Source organism: Arachis ipaensis, chromosome B03 (assembly GCF_000816755.2).
Source record: "Arachis ipaensis cultivar K30076 chromosome B03, Araip1.1, whole genome shotgun sequence".
Lineage (NCBI taxonomy): Eukaryota > Viridiplantae > Streptophyta > Magnoliopsida > Fabales > Fabaceae > Arachis > Arachis ipaensis.
Genome location: NC_029787.2, coordinates 33,455,758 through 33,468,968, shown reverse-complemented (window position 1 = coordinate 33,468,968; position 13,211 = coordinate 33,455,758). Strand labels below are relative to the sequence as shown.

At 39.7% G+C, this 13,211-nt stretch overlaps 1 protein-coding gene across 2 annotated transcripts; it reads left to right on the top strand.

The window, feature by feature from the left end:
• Positions 731–4,104, top strand: LOC110270090. 2 transcript variants are annotated; one of them, XM_021118672.1, is made up of 2 exons: positions 731–2,033; positions 3,006–4,104. In XM_021118672.1, the coding sequence occupies exon 2, from the start codon at positions 3,511–3,513 to the stop codon at positions 3,943–3,945; it is 435 nt and encodes a 144-aa protein (XP_020974331.1). In that variant the 5' UTR covers positions 731–2,033; positions 3,006–3,510; the 3' UTR covers positions 3,946–4,104. Both variants share the same exon structure in this region, with proteins under 2 accessions (XP_020974331.1, XP_020974332.1).

The following is a 13,211-nucleotide window of genomic DNA, read 5'->3' as shown; positions in this document are numbered from 1 at the left end:
TCATCATGTTTTTACTCATCTAATATCATGATCTAATTTTTATCCCTTTATCACTATCATTATCATTTTTTGGACACTCCTCAAAAGCATATTTCTACGATTTATAACATTACTCTTCAAAATTTTTCAAATTTTTCATCAGTGATTAATTATCATGGGCTTCCAAAATCCAACCAACGGATCAAAAAAACTTTCCAACGTTTTATTCAGCCCATCATCCAATAAAGCTTAATCACACCACACATTTAATCAATTTTGTTAAATTGTTAACACTCCATAGAACGAAATACGAGACCTGCTCCCCACCTGCTGCTGTCAGCCTTTCTATCAGCTCACCTGCTTCAATGACACAAGGATCCCGTGCACGCGTCAAAACTGCATTCCGTCCACGTCGGATCCATACCTCTGAATGTCTAACTCTATCCATATCATAGAACTTCCCATTTTAAATAGGTGGCGTGTGACCTGTGGTAAATGACCTGGTTTGATGGCTAAGGTAGACTTGAAGTAGCCAATGTAAAAGTGACATGTGTGAAGTTTAAATGGTTGACAAGAAAAAATTTAATTCTGTTAAAGGTTGACAATTTTTTAATGGAGGTACATATATATTTGTATGGATATTTTCATATATTTTTTTAAAATGTTAGTTATCCCCACAAATTAATAAATAGATCCGTTCTTTTGAGGAGTCAAATTATGAACTTTTTTTTTGTTTACAAAGGGGCTAAAAGTCCAAAACAAAACCTAACCACACAATAAGAGTCTAGGTTTAGAGACCCCATAGCATCATCAAGTAACGATAGATTCAGATCAGCTGGAGATGAATTCCATATGATTAAATCTTAGCTCTATTCTACACTATAGTTTGCTAGCCAATTAACACAAGAGTTGGTAGGCATGCGAGAAGTGTATTTGCCAATCTCTCGAGATAAAATATTGGATTCTGTAATACAAGATCGATTCCACTCCTCTTTTTTGTTTGGTCTTTGATATACTTTCTATTGCTGCTTTAAATTGCACTTTAATCACACATTCTTGAACCCCATAGACCAGGCTATCTCCAGTCCAAGACTGACTTTTCAGAGCTCCAGTAAGAAAGATGACCATTTTCCCAACTATTTTGAAAAACACAACTTATTTGCATCTTTATTTCGTAGTAAACCATCACATCCCACTTTGTTCACTCTAATTTTCTTTACTCCATCTGTATTTACTTTGATCCAATTCTCCATAGGAGTCTTCCATTTAATATTGGTTTCTATCCTAATTGGGTAGGCTGGTCCAATCTTCTTTTTATCAAAAATCTCATGAATAGTGTCAACATAATCATGAATAATAGAAACCACTATATTGGAACGTTTAAATGGTTCTTGAAAAATCTCTATATTTTTTCAAGTCCACAATTTCCAACAAGTAACAAAAAAGTGCTAATCCACCTCTTTTTGGATAAATACAGAGATTATGCGGGTGATTCAATCCAATCCTTCAAATTAGAAGAGGTGACGACATTGATTTTTTGCGGGTGGATAAGCTTCCTTCGAATATTCATCTCTTCCTTGTAATCTCTTAGCACATGGACTATGCTTTCCACCATACTCTGGAAATTATTTCAGAAAAGAGAAACTCCAAACCACTTGTGTCTGCGTATGTTAGTTAAGAGTTTGTCGTGGTTGGCTTGCCACATGAAAGTTTTAATTCGTTGTGTGTCTCTCCATTTCCAAATCTTCATCGATACATTGTTGCTACTTGCTGGAGGGAACTCAGGGCCTTATAAGCGGACTTAACAGTAAATCTCTTGTCTTCATTATGTCTCTACGAAAGATTATATGGAGAATCTGATGGCATGGACACTGGGTGTGCACAAATTCTATCTATACACTTCAATGGGAGCAAATTTTGGATCAAATCAAAATTTCACTGTCCATTTTTCATCATAAAATTGTTTACCTTCGATGGGTGGTTTTTGCTGAACTCTTGATTATTCGTTTTGGGTCTTACATTTTCTGTGTATTTGGTGAAGATGAGCAAGAAAGGTTAGTTACTCTCGTTTAGTTTCTTTTCATTTTATTCGTTTATTGTGTCTTTTCGAATGGTGAAAGGGAAGAAGGTTGTGATAGGGAGGAATGTTAGGGGTCATGGTAAAAAGGAAATTGCTGATGAAAAAGATAAAATTGTTGAAGATGTGTGGGTCTGGGATCCTAATGATCCTTTTGCATGGGTAGTGGAATCGGTGAGGGGATGGTCTTCTGTATATGATGATGAGCAAAGCGTGCCTCAGTTAGGCTTAGCGTCTTCGTGGGTTAGGGAGGGTGGGGGTATTAATATTAAATTTTTGCCTTATAATGCTGATGACCGCTTATACCACCGTGGTGAAGGGTTTGAGTTTTTCTTCATGTACAGTTGCATTTTTGTAGACCTTGGTGTTAGATTTCTGTTTACTGAGTTTGAACGTGGAGTGTTGATGCAGCTTAAGTGTGCGCCTTCTCAATTGCACCCAAATTCATGGGCTTTTGTTAGGGCGTTTGAGGTGTTAATGGAGTACCTTGAATCCGAACTATCGCTGGAGGTGTTTTTTGCTCTCTTCCAGTGTAAAGGTGTGAAAAGGGGTGGATGGTTGAACTTGGCGAGTGCTCCTGGTCGAGCCATCTTTAGTTTGTATAAGTCATCTTATAAAGGGTTTAAGCCAATGTTTCTGAAGGTTAGTGTTGCCGAGGATGAGTTTCCTTGGTATGTTGATGACTGTTTGCTGGAGAAGTTTCTTTTATTCTGGTGTCCTAGACCTAGGCAGATATTGGGGATGGATGAGATGGAATATAGAAATGAGATGATGGTGGAATATTTAGTTAACAATGTTTCCTCTTCTGGTTTGTTGTCTGTTATGGAACTTCTTGAGTGGGAGTCTGATAAAGATGTTGTTTCAGAGTACATAAGTAAAAATTTTGTTTAGACTTGTCTAGTTTGTTTTATGGTTTTTTTATGTTTCTCTTGTATTGGTATTTTTGCAGTTGAGAAGGCTCCGAAAGTGACATCGAGCAGTTTGAAGGCATTCTTCCGAGCGAAGAATGTGGATAAAGAAGGGTCTAGTATTCATGCGAAGGTTGAGAAAGGAGCCGAGGTTAATCAGCCTTCTCCTACTAAGAAAGTAAATTATAAGCAAAAGAGGGGAGATGGCAAGAAAGAAAAGGTGGTGTATTTGGCTGGTGACAAATTTGGCGGGAAGGAGGTCGACTTGGATCAGGTAAAGAGGTTTACCGAAAATCAAAAGGAACTGCATGGTTATAAGGGAGATAAGGATCTCACCTCACTATGGAGTGAGCATTTTCCTCTGTTGATGGTTGCCGATGAATATTGTCAAAGCCTCGCCGATATCAGACTGGTTCAGGACGTTGGTGACATTGGCGTTTGTCAATATCTTTAGGTATGATATCTTTGTTCGTCTTTCCTTTGCAATGTTAGTTTGTGCTGGTTTGATTTGATTGTTTGTTGTTTCAAGTGAAAGGAGCTCGGCTGATGTCTATCGGCCGAACTCAGGAGTTAAAACATGCCAGGGACTTGTTTGACAAAGTTGTTGTGGACCAGCTGATGCAGGATAATTTGGTTAAAGGTAACAAACTTCGCACTGCTTTGGATTTGGTGGACTCTTTGCAAGAGAAGCTAACTGCTGCCGAGAATGTCAGAAAGACATTTGATGAAGAAAAAATTGCTTTGGAGGCTAGGCTGGCTGTGCTGGTTGCTAAGAAGAAAAAGCTCAAGACTGACAAAGAAGACCACAGCCTTGAGATGTTCGCTGCTGGATTTGAGAGGACTGTTGAGCAAGCGAAACTTCTGGCGCCTGCTGCTGATTTGTCTGCAATGGATCCGTGTAAGGTTGTTGTTGGCGAGGAGTTAGTTGAGGATGATGAAGATGGTATTGAGGGGGAGGGTGAGAACCCAGATGCCCCGTGAACTTATGTGATAAATTAGTAGTTGTATATTGTTTATCTTTTGTATGATTGTGAAACTTCTAGCGTATAGCCAAAAACTGTTTTGATGTTGTTTGCTAGCTTACTTACCCGAAAAATGTTTGGTACTGGTATAATTTGGTTGAATGTTGATGCATGTTTAGTAAGTTGTGTGGTTTTCTGACTTGAAAACCTTTTGAATACTCATCGCATGAGTTTAGTAGTATTTTGTTTAAAGTACTTGGCCGAGTAGGATAGAAAACAGATATACAAAGTAACTGATAGTTAGTGTATTATGAATTTAGTAATTGTAAGGGTGCGGGGTGGTGTGCCTCATGAAAACCTCTCCAGTAAAATCTAACTTAGGGATAAAATCTGGTAGTAGGAAAAAGAGTGCATCACCGTGTCCGACTTATAGACTAACTGTAATACAGTTTTAAAGAAGAAATGTTCCAATTATTTGGTAGTATTGTGCCATCAAGTGTTTGTATTTTGTATGCTCCTTTGCCGATGACTTTGCAAATCCGGAATGGGCCTTCCCAATTGGTGCTTAGCTTGCCATGTCCTGGTGGCTTTTGTACGTCTTCTATTTTTCTGAGGATGAGGTCGCCCTCTAAGAATGTTCTCGGCTTGAGTTTCTTGTTGTACTTCCAAGCTATAGCTCGTTTTGCTGCAAGCTGTTGAAGTGTTGACTTGTTTTGATTTTCTTTGACGAGGTCAAGCTCGGTTCTTCTGTTTTCAATGTTGTCGTCTTCATTGACGCTTGCAGTTCTGGGAGATTGTAAGGAGATTTCGACAGGTAGCATGGCATCACATCCGTACATCAGCCTAAAAGGGATTTCTTTCGTTGAGGATTGCTCTGTTGTGTTATAGCTCCATAGTACTTCTGGGATGAGCTCGGCCCATTCTCCTTTGGAATCTTCAAGCTTCTTCTTGAGCCCCTATAGGATAATCTTATTGGCAGCCTCAGCTAGACCGTTAGTCTGTGGGTATTCTACAGATGAGAACCGTTAAACTATTTTGAAATTTTATAAGAAAGTTGTGATTTTTTATCTATAAATTGTCTACCATTATCAGTTATAATGGACTGAGGGATACCAAATCTGCAGAGTATGTTTCTCCATACAAAAGATATCATTTTTTCAAAAGTTATTTTTGCCAATGGTATTGTCTCTATTCATTTTGTAAAATAGTCAATAGCAACAATTAAAAATTTAACCTGCCCTGGTGCTGGTGGGAAAAGTCCGAGGATGTCCAGTCCTCACTTATTGAACAGCCAGCTTACCTCTGATGAATGCAACTGCTCGACTGGATTATGGATGACTGGTGCGTGACGTTGGCAATAGTCACAATGTTGAACTTTATGCATGCAATCTTGTTGCAAAGTTGGCCAGTAGTAGCCTGCTCGGAGGATCTTGGAAGCTAAACTTCGTCCTCCTATATGCGTTTCACAAACGCCTTCGTGTACCTCGTCCATGGTTAACTTGGCATCTGTTGTATCTAGGCATTTTAGAAGAGGTCTTGTGAAAGCTCGCTTGTATAGTTCGGTGCCGAGTAGTGTGTAGAAACTCGCTCTTCTTTTGAACTTTCTCTTATTTTGAACGTCGTTAGGTATTTGTTTTGTTTGTAGATAGTGTACGAAAAGGTTTTTGCTAGTCTTCTTCCTGTGAAATACTCGAAATTGCTATTAGCATAACACCAGGTTCATCAAGTGTTAGTTGAGATAAGGTCGGAGTTTTAGTTTGACTCCTAGTTGTTGCCAATTTCGAAAGAATATCAGCTTTATCATTTTGTTCTCGAGGTATATGGGAAATATCGAAATTTTGGAAACCAACAATAGAGTTATTGACAATAGAATTATATTTTTCTAACAGTGGATCTTTTACCTGAAAGTTACCTGTTACCTATTGCACCACAAGTAGGGAATCACATTTGACGCTTAGTTGTGTTATGCCCATTGTGTGGGCCAGCTTTAGTCCTGCTATTAGTGCCTCGTGTTCTACCTGGTTATTGCTTGCATGGAAGGTAAATGGCAGGGATTGCTCTAGAGCTGTCCCTTGTTCGTCTTCAAGCAGAATTTCAACTCCAGAACCCTTGTTGTTCGAAGCCCCCATCGACGTATAACGTCTAATTGGATATGGTTAGACTGGATTTGTCTACCGCCAGCTCTGCAATGAAATTAGTCAGCGCTTGAGACTTTATAGCTCCTTGTGATTGGTATTGGATGTCATACTCGGATAGTTCGATTGACCATTTGATGAGTCTTCCGTCAAGCTCAGGTTTTGCTAGAACTTGACGGAGGGGCTGTTCTATTTTTACTATAATGGTATGACTCTGGAAATAGTATCCCAAACGTCTGGCCGTTGTTATTAAGGTTAAGACAAGTTTTTCTATCCTCGGGTATCTGACTTCAGCTTGTTGGAGGGACTTACTGACGAAGTATACTGGATATTGTTGCTTTCCTGTTTCTGTTACCAAGACAGAACTGATAGCATGATTAGTAACAGATAAATAGAGGTATAGCGGTTTACTCAATTCCGGTTTGTGAAGTATAGGTGGTTCTGATAGTATGGTTTTGAGCTCGATGAAGGCTTTTTCGCATTCCTCAGATCATTCAAATTTTTCGTGTTTCCTTAGCCCCTTGAAGAAGTGATGCGATCAGTGAGCTATACAAGGCAAAAATCGAGACAATGTTGCTAGCCGACCAGTAAATTATTGAACCTCTTTGACCGTCCTTGGGCTTCTCATGTTCAGTATTGCTTGGCATTTTTCAGGGTTAGCTTCAATACCTCGGCAGGTGAGCATAAAGCCAAGGAATTTCTTTCCTTGTACTCCGAAAGCGCATTTTTCGGGATTGAGTTTCATGTTGTACGTTCAAAGTTGTCGAAATATCTCCTTTAAGTCTTTAATGTGGTTTGTCGCATGTAGTGTTTTTGCCACCATGTCGTCAACATAGACTTCTATATTTTGGCCAATTTGGTTTGAAAAGATTTTATTCATGAGTCTTTAATATGTTGCACCTACATTTTTGAGTCCGAATGGCATAACCTTATAGGAAAAATTTCCATTGTTAGTAATAAAAGCAGTCTTATCCTGTTCAGCCGAATGCATTCGTATTTGGTTGTAACCAGAATAAGCATATATAAAGCTTAAACATTGAAATCCGGAAGAGCTGTCAACTAGTTTATTGATGCATGGTAAGGGGTATGCGTCCTTTGGACAGGCCTTATTAAGGTCTGTATAGTCCACACACATCCTCCACTTATCGTTATTCTTTTTTACTATTACCACATTGGCTAACCAGCTAGTGTATCTGAGCTCTTTTATGAATCCAGCGTTGAGGAGCTTTTGGGTTTCTTCTAGAGAGGCTGCCCTTTTGTCTGTGCCAAGGTGTCTTTTTTTTTCTGAGCTATAGGTCGGATCAATGGATTGATTGCCAGCTTGTGGCAGATGACGTTAGGATCTATTCCTGGCATGTCTACTAGAGTCCATGCGAATAGGTCGATGTTTTGTCTTAATAGCTCGACCAGTTGTTCTTGCTCTCTGTTCTTTAACGCGTTGCCGAGGTATGTATATTTACCCTCCTCGGCTGTTAGTTGAACCTTTGTGAGGTCATTTGTCGGCATCGGTCACTCTTGGTGGTTGGTCCGAGGATCTAGGTCAGCTAATGGGGGTAACTGTTCTGAGTTGTATACTGCTTGGACGTGCTGTTGTTCAGGTTGTCTTGAATATTCATTTTTTAGGCTGGCATTATAGCACTGCCTGGCCTCCCTTTAATCTCTATGAATTGTAACTACTTTGTTATCCTGCGAAAGAAACTTAACACACAAATGCACGGTGGAAATAATAGCATTGAAAGCATTCAAGGAGGATCTTCCTAGAATTATATTGTAAGGACTTTTGCAATCAACGACTAAGTATTGTATGTTTATGGTTTTACAGGCAAGGTAATTGCCAAGCGTTGTTTATAACCAGATATAACCTCGGATAGGAACTCGCTTACCTGAGAAACCTACCAGTTTCTCGGATGATGTTTGGAGGGCTTTGTCACGTAGCTTCATTTTCTAAAATGTTGAGTAGAATAGTACGTCTGCACTGCTCCCTGGGTCCATCAAGACTTTCTTTACCAATGGCTCTCCGACTTTTGCAGAGATGACCACTGGGTTGTCAAGGTTGCGGTCGCTTACCTTGTAGTCCTTGGGGAGGAACGAGATCTCTAGTTTGTCTGGATTGATGGATTGAGACGAGCTTGATGCCGTCACTGACATCATAGTCCCGTAGGATCTCTTCCTAGCCGAGTTGGTGCATCCTTCACCTGCAAAGCCGCCAGAAATGCAATTTATTACTCTACAAGGTGGATTAATATCTTCGTCTACCTTTTTCGCTTTATCTCGGGGATTATCAGTCGTTTTGGAATGTTGGCCAAGGTCTTCTGTGTTTTGCTTTCTTCCTCGGGTATCAATATACTTGTCTAATAGGCCTTGGCGGGCCAGCCTTTCGAGGAGGTCCTTTGCTATAACGCAGTCATCTGTTGTGTGTCCGTATTTCTGATGGAAAATGCAGTATTTAAATTTGTCTACGTATTGCTGGTCTTGGTATGTGCCAGCCCTGTTTGGAGGCTTGATGAGCTTTGAATGCAGGATGTCTTTGACGATGTCCTCTCTCTTGGTGTTGAGGGTGATGGTTTCAGTGGCTAAGAAAAGGGGGGGGGGTTGAATCTTAGCCCCCTTTTTGCTTGATAACCCTTGCTGGACTTAGAGGAGACTTTTCTGTTTTTAGCTCATCACTTTACACGAGACTTTTTCTTTTGTCTCGTCCCTAGCCACGAGACTTTTCTTTTTGTCTCGTCACTTGGCACGAGATAATTTTGGTTTTTGCTCCTGTGCAGTAGAAACAGAAATGTAGAAGAGAAGAGTAGAAGATTACACCCAGATATATCCTGGTTCAGCTGCTAAGTGCAGTGCAGCCTACATCCAGTCTCCATCACAAACATGATGGAATTTCACTATAATCAATCTGATTACAAACTGTAAAGTGCTAACCCAACTTACAAGGGGATTCCCACAGAATCATGAAACACAACATAGATGAACAAAGGAACTCTAAGACATCTATGGCTTTTTTCTTTTAATTTTGCACTCTTTGCCTTTTTTCGCTCTATGGCTTTTTCATTACAAACATCACTGTTTGCTTTTTTCCATGAGACTCAAGACATGACAAAATTAAACAAAAAAATACAAAACAGAATACATTGAAGGAGAAGAAAATCTGTAAGCTTAGGTAGCTCTGAGAATCCTGTGCCTTGCACTCTCAATGCTTACTTCTAACTCCTACGGCCAAGCACGCGCACGCGCACAAGGCGCTCGCGCGCACATTGCAGAATCAGCCAGGGACACGCACGCGTACCGTGCGCGCACGCGTCGATGTCTGCACATGACTTCATTAAGGCAACACGTGCCTGGCGATTTTGAGGGGTTTCTGAACCCATTTTTGGTGCCAATTGCTGATAGAAAGGAATAAAAGGATCAAGGCCTAAAGGGGAGAAAGAAAAATTAGAGAAGAAAGAAGTGATAGCTTTAGTTTAAAAGTAGTTTTAGAGAGAGAAGCTCTCACTTCTCTCTAGGATTAGGATTAGGTTTAGGTTAATATCTCTTCTTAGATCTAGGGTTAATTCATGCCTTAATTCAATTCTCCTTTGCCAATTCTTAATCTTCTCCTCTCCCTCTCTTTAGTTATGTACTTTAATTCTTGTAATTCTTCACTTTGTTTTGGATAGATTGTTGTTTCTTTTATTCCCTTTTAATAATGCAATTTGAGGTAATTCATGATAATTGTGATTTCCTTGATTGTTGTTGTTAATTATTTACATTCAATTGTAGTTAGAATTCACTCTTGTTGTGATTGACTATACTTTTCTTTTGTGCCTTCCAAGTGTTTGATTAAATGCTTGGTTGGATTTTTGTATAGATTTTGTTCCTCTTGGCCTAGGTAGAGTGATTAGTGACTCTTGAGTTATCTAATTCCTTTGTTGATTGATAATTAGAGATTGCTAATTGATTTGAATGCCTCTAAAGCTAGTCTCTCCTTTAGGAGTTAATTAGGACTTGAGGAATCAAATTGATTCATCCACTTGACTTTCCTCCATGGTTAGAGGTTAACTAAGTGGGAGCAATGAACAATTCTCATCACAATTGAGAAGGATAACTAGGATATGATTTCTAGTTCTCATATCTTGCCAAGAGCTTTTATAGTAGTTAGTTTATTTTCATTGCCATTTACTTTTCATGCTTCTTATCCAAAACCCCAAAACAACTCATAACCAATAACAAGACACTTTATTGTAATTCCTAGGGAGAACGACCCGAGGTCCAATTTTATAAATTTTAGGGGTTTGTACTAGTGACAAACAACTTTTTGTATGAAAGGATTATTGCTTGGGTTAGAAACTATACTTTACAACGAGATTTCATTAGTGAAATTCTAAACCGTCAAAAATCCAATCATCAAAATGGCGCCGTTTCCGGGGAATTGCAATGGTGTTATGTTATTGGTTAATGTATATATGTGAATAGTATGAATATGTTTGCTTTTGTTAGCTCTTGCTAGTTTTAGGATTTAATTTTCTTGCTTCTTATTTGATTTTGTTTTCATTTTCTTCTTGCTATCATGAATTCTCACCTTGGCTATGAGTTTGGTTATCAACATGTTGTAGGAAATGAGGACTATAATGAAGATATGTATCAAGAATGGGATGACCAAATGTGGGAGGAGCCATATGCTTATGATCAATCCTCATGGCAACAACCCCCACCAATGCACTATGAAGAAGAGTCATTCTATGATGCATATCAATCCAATGGTTATGGTGAATCACCTTGTGACTTTCAAGAACCACCACCATATGCCTATGATCCATACCCTCAACATAACTTCCAACCATACTCACAAGTCCCTTCTTACCAACCACCTTCATATGACCCTAATCCATATCCATCCTACCAACAACCATATGAGCAACATGAACCACACATAGAGCCACCACCACGCCAACATCAATATTTTCAAGAGCCACCTCCTCCACATTATTACCAAGATGAACCACCTCCAATATATGAAAATTTTCAACCACAAGATGAATACTACTTTCCACCACAACCTTCTATGGAAGAATACTCATATCCATTGATCCAAGAGCCACATGATCCTAATCATATTATCCAAGAGGAACAAGAGTCAAGGGATCGTCTCAAGGAAGCATTGGATCAATTTCAAACAACCATGGAGTGTGTTGTGCAACAAGTGGAAAGAGTAGAAAACATAGAACCACCATAACTCTACCAAGAAGAACCACCTTCCTACTATGAACCCTTCCCCCAATTTAATGAATCCTTCCACCCACCCCAATCTCTAATGGATGAAACCTTTGGTGTTCTTGTTCAAGGACAAGAAGAGATGAAAAGGGATGTGCAAAATTCCATGGCCACCTTGGATGCGGTAACAAATCAATTAGCCTCCCAATGCTTGAACACTCAAGGAACTCCCATGGATACATGTGGAGAATCAAATGAAGAACATAGCATGAAGGAGAGATTGGAAACTCCGGTGGGAAATGAGGGAAGTTGCTTTGTATTGGAACAATTGGAGGAAGCTTTAATTGTTGAAGACAAGAAAGAAGTGGTAGAAGACTTAGGAGATGCGGAGCTTCCATGGGAACATAGAGTTGAAGAAAACCCCTCCAAGATGATTGAAATTGATGCTAGGGAGGAAAGTGCACACCTTCCAAGGCATATCCCATATGAAGACTTGGATGGGATAGAGAAAGAATTGAGTTCCCTTGGTGATGAAGATCAAGCATCAAGTCTTAGTGGTGAAGAATCCTTTAAGCATGAAGAACCTCTCCGGTTGGATTTGAAAGCGTTGAGGAGGTAAACTCCTTTCACCCTCCCTATTATGATTTGAGTAAAGGAAAATGTTTAGATAAAATTGTTGAACAAAGGATTGAGATTAAGAGATCTTGTGAAGAGGTGGAAGTCCCTAGAAATAGAAGAACGAGGGTTGGTTATGCTTTGTCAAGATCTTTGGAAGCATCTTTGCCTAGGTTGTCATCTACTCCTTCACTTGAGTGGGTAAAATTCATTTCTATTAGTTTTATTGGCCCACTTGAGTATGGCTTGCTTGAAACGGATGGTCAACTTAGGATGCTTTGTGGGATGAAGCGTAAGCGAAAGATGTTTCGTGGTTGGCATTGCAAATCAAGGCTCATTATGGTTGATGCATCAAACATGAGATATAAAGGTTGGAGTAGTGCTCAAATAGATGGGTCTAGGAGGATTGTTGGCCACTATATAGAGAATTCACCTTACTCACCACCCGATTGGACTAATAATGATGATCAACTTCAAGACGGGTGTGAAAACAAAGTGTGGGATCCGGATTACAAGAAGAGGATCAACTTTGGGAGCCCCAAGCTTGTGAAGAACTCCATCAAGACTTGGCTCAATCCATGAAGAATCTTGGGGCACAATGGAGAACCAAGCATTGGTGAGAATTCCAAGATGAATACAAGCACAAGCCACCTTGATGAGGAGCTCCCCATAAGTCCAACTTAAGGACAATAAACAAAAGTGCTAGGTGGGAGACAACCCACCATGGTAAAATCCTTTCATTTTCTCTTTTGTACATATTGATAGAATTAGTTTAATTTCATGTTTTGTTTAGATAGTTGAGTTTAATTGGTAGTTTAAGTATGTTAAATAAGGTTTTATGGTGTTTTGGTAGCTGTTTGGAGGTTTGGAATGCTTGGATTGGTGCAAAAACATAGAAATTTTTTTTTTGAAAAACAGAGCACTATCCACGCGTACGCGTACATGGCGCGTACGCGCACTTCCAGCATTTTCGACCATCCACGCGCACGCGCCCTGCGTGCGTACGCGTGGATTGAGAAGTTCCAACCTCCATATATTTTCCAGAGAGTTGTGCCTGCGCCGCGCCAACGTTGTGCCTCCGGCACAAACCCCACTTGCGCACACGCGCACATGACGCGTACGCGCCACTCTCGAAATATTCGCATGGATACCCTTTCTCCCATCCACTTCTTTTCTTTTCCTCTTTCTATTTCTTTCCTTCTCCTTTCTTCTTCCCTCCTACTACCACTCATCCAACACTTCCAAACACCATCGATAACCATTTATTTTAGTTGGTTGTTAGTTGGTTAGTTAGTTAATTAGTTAGTTGGTTAGTTAATTAGTTAGTTTTAGTTTAGCTTTCATT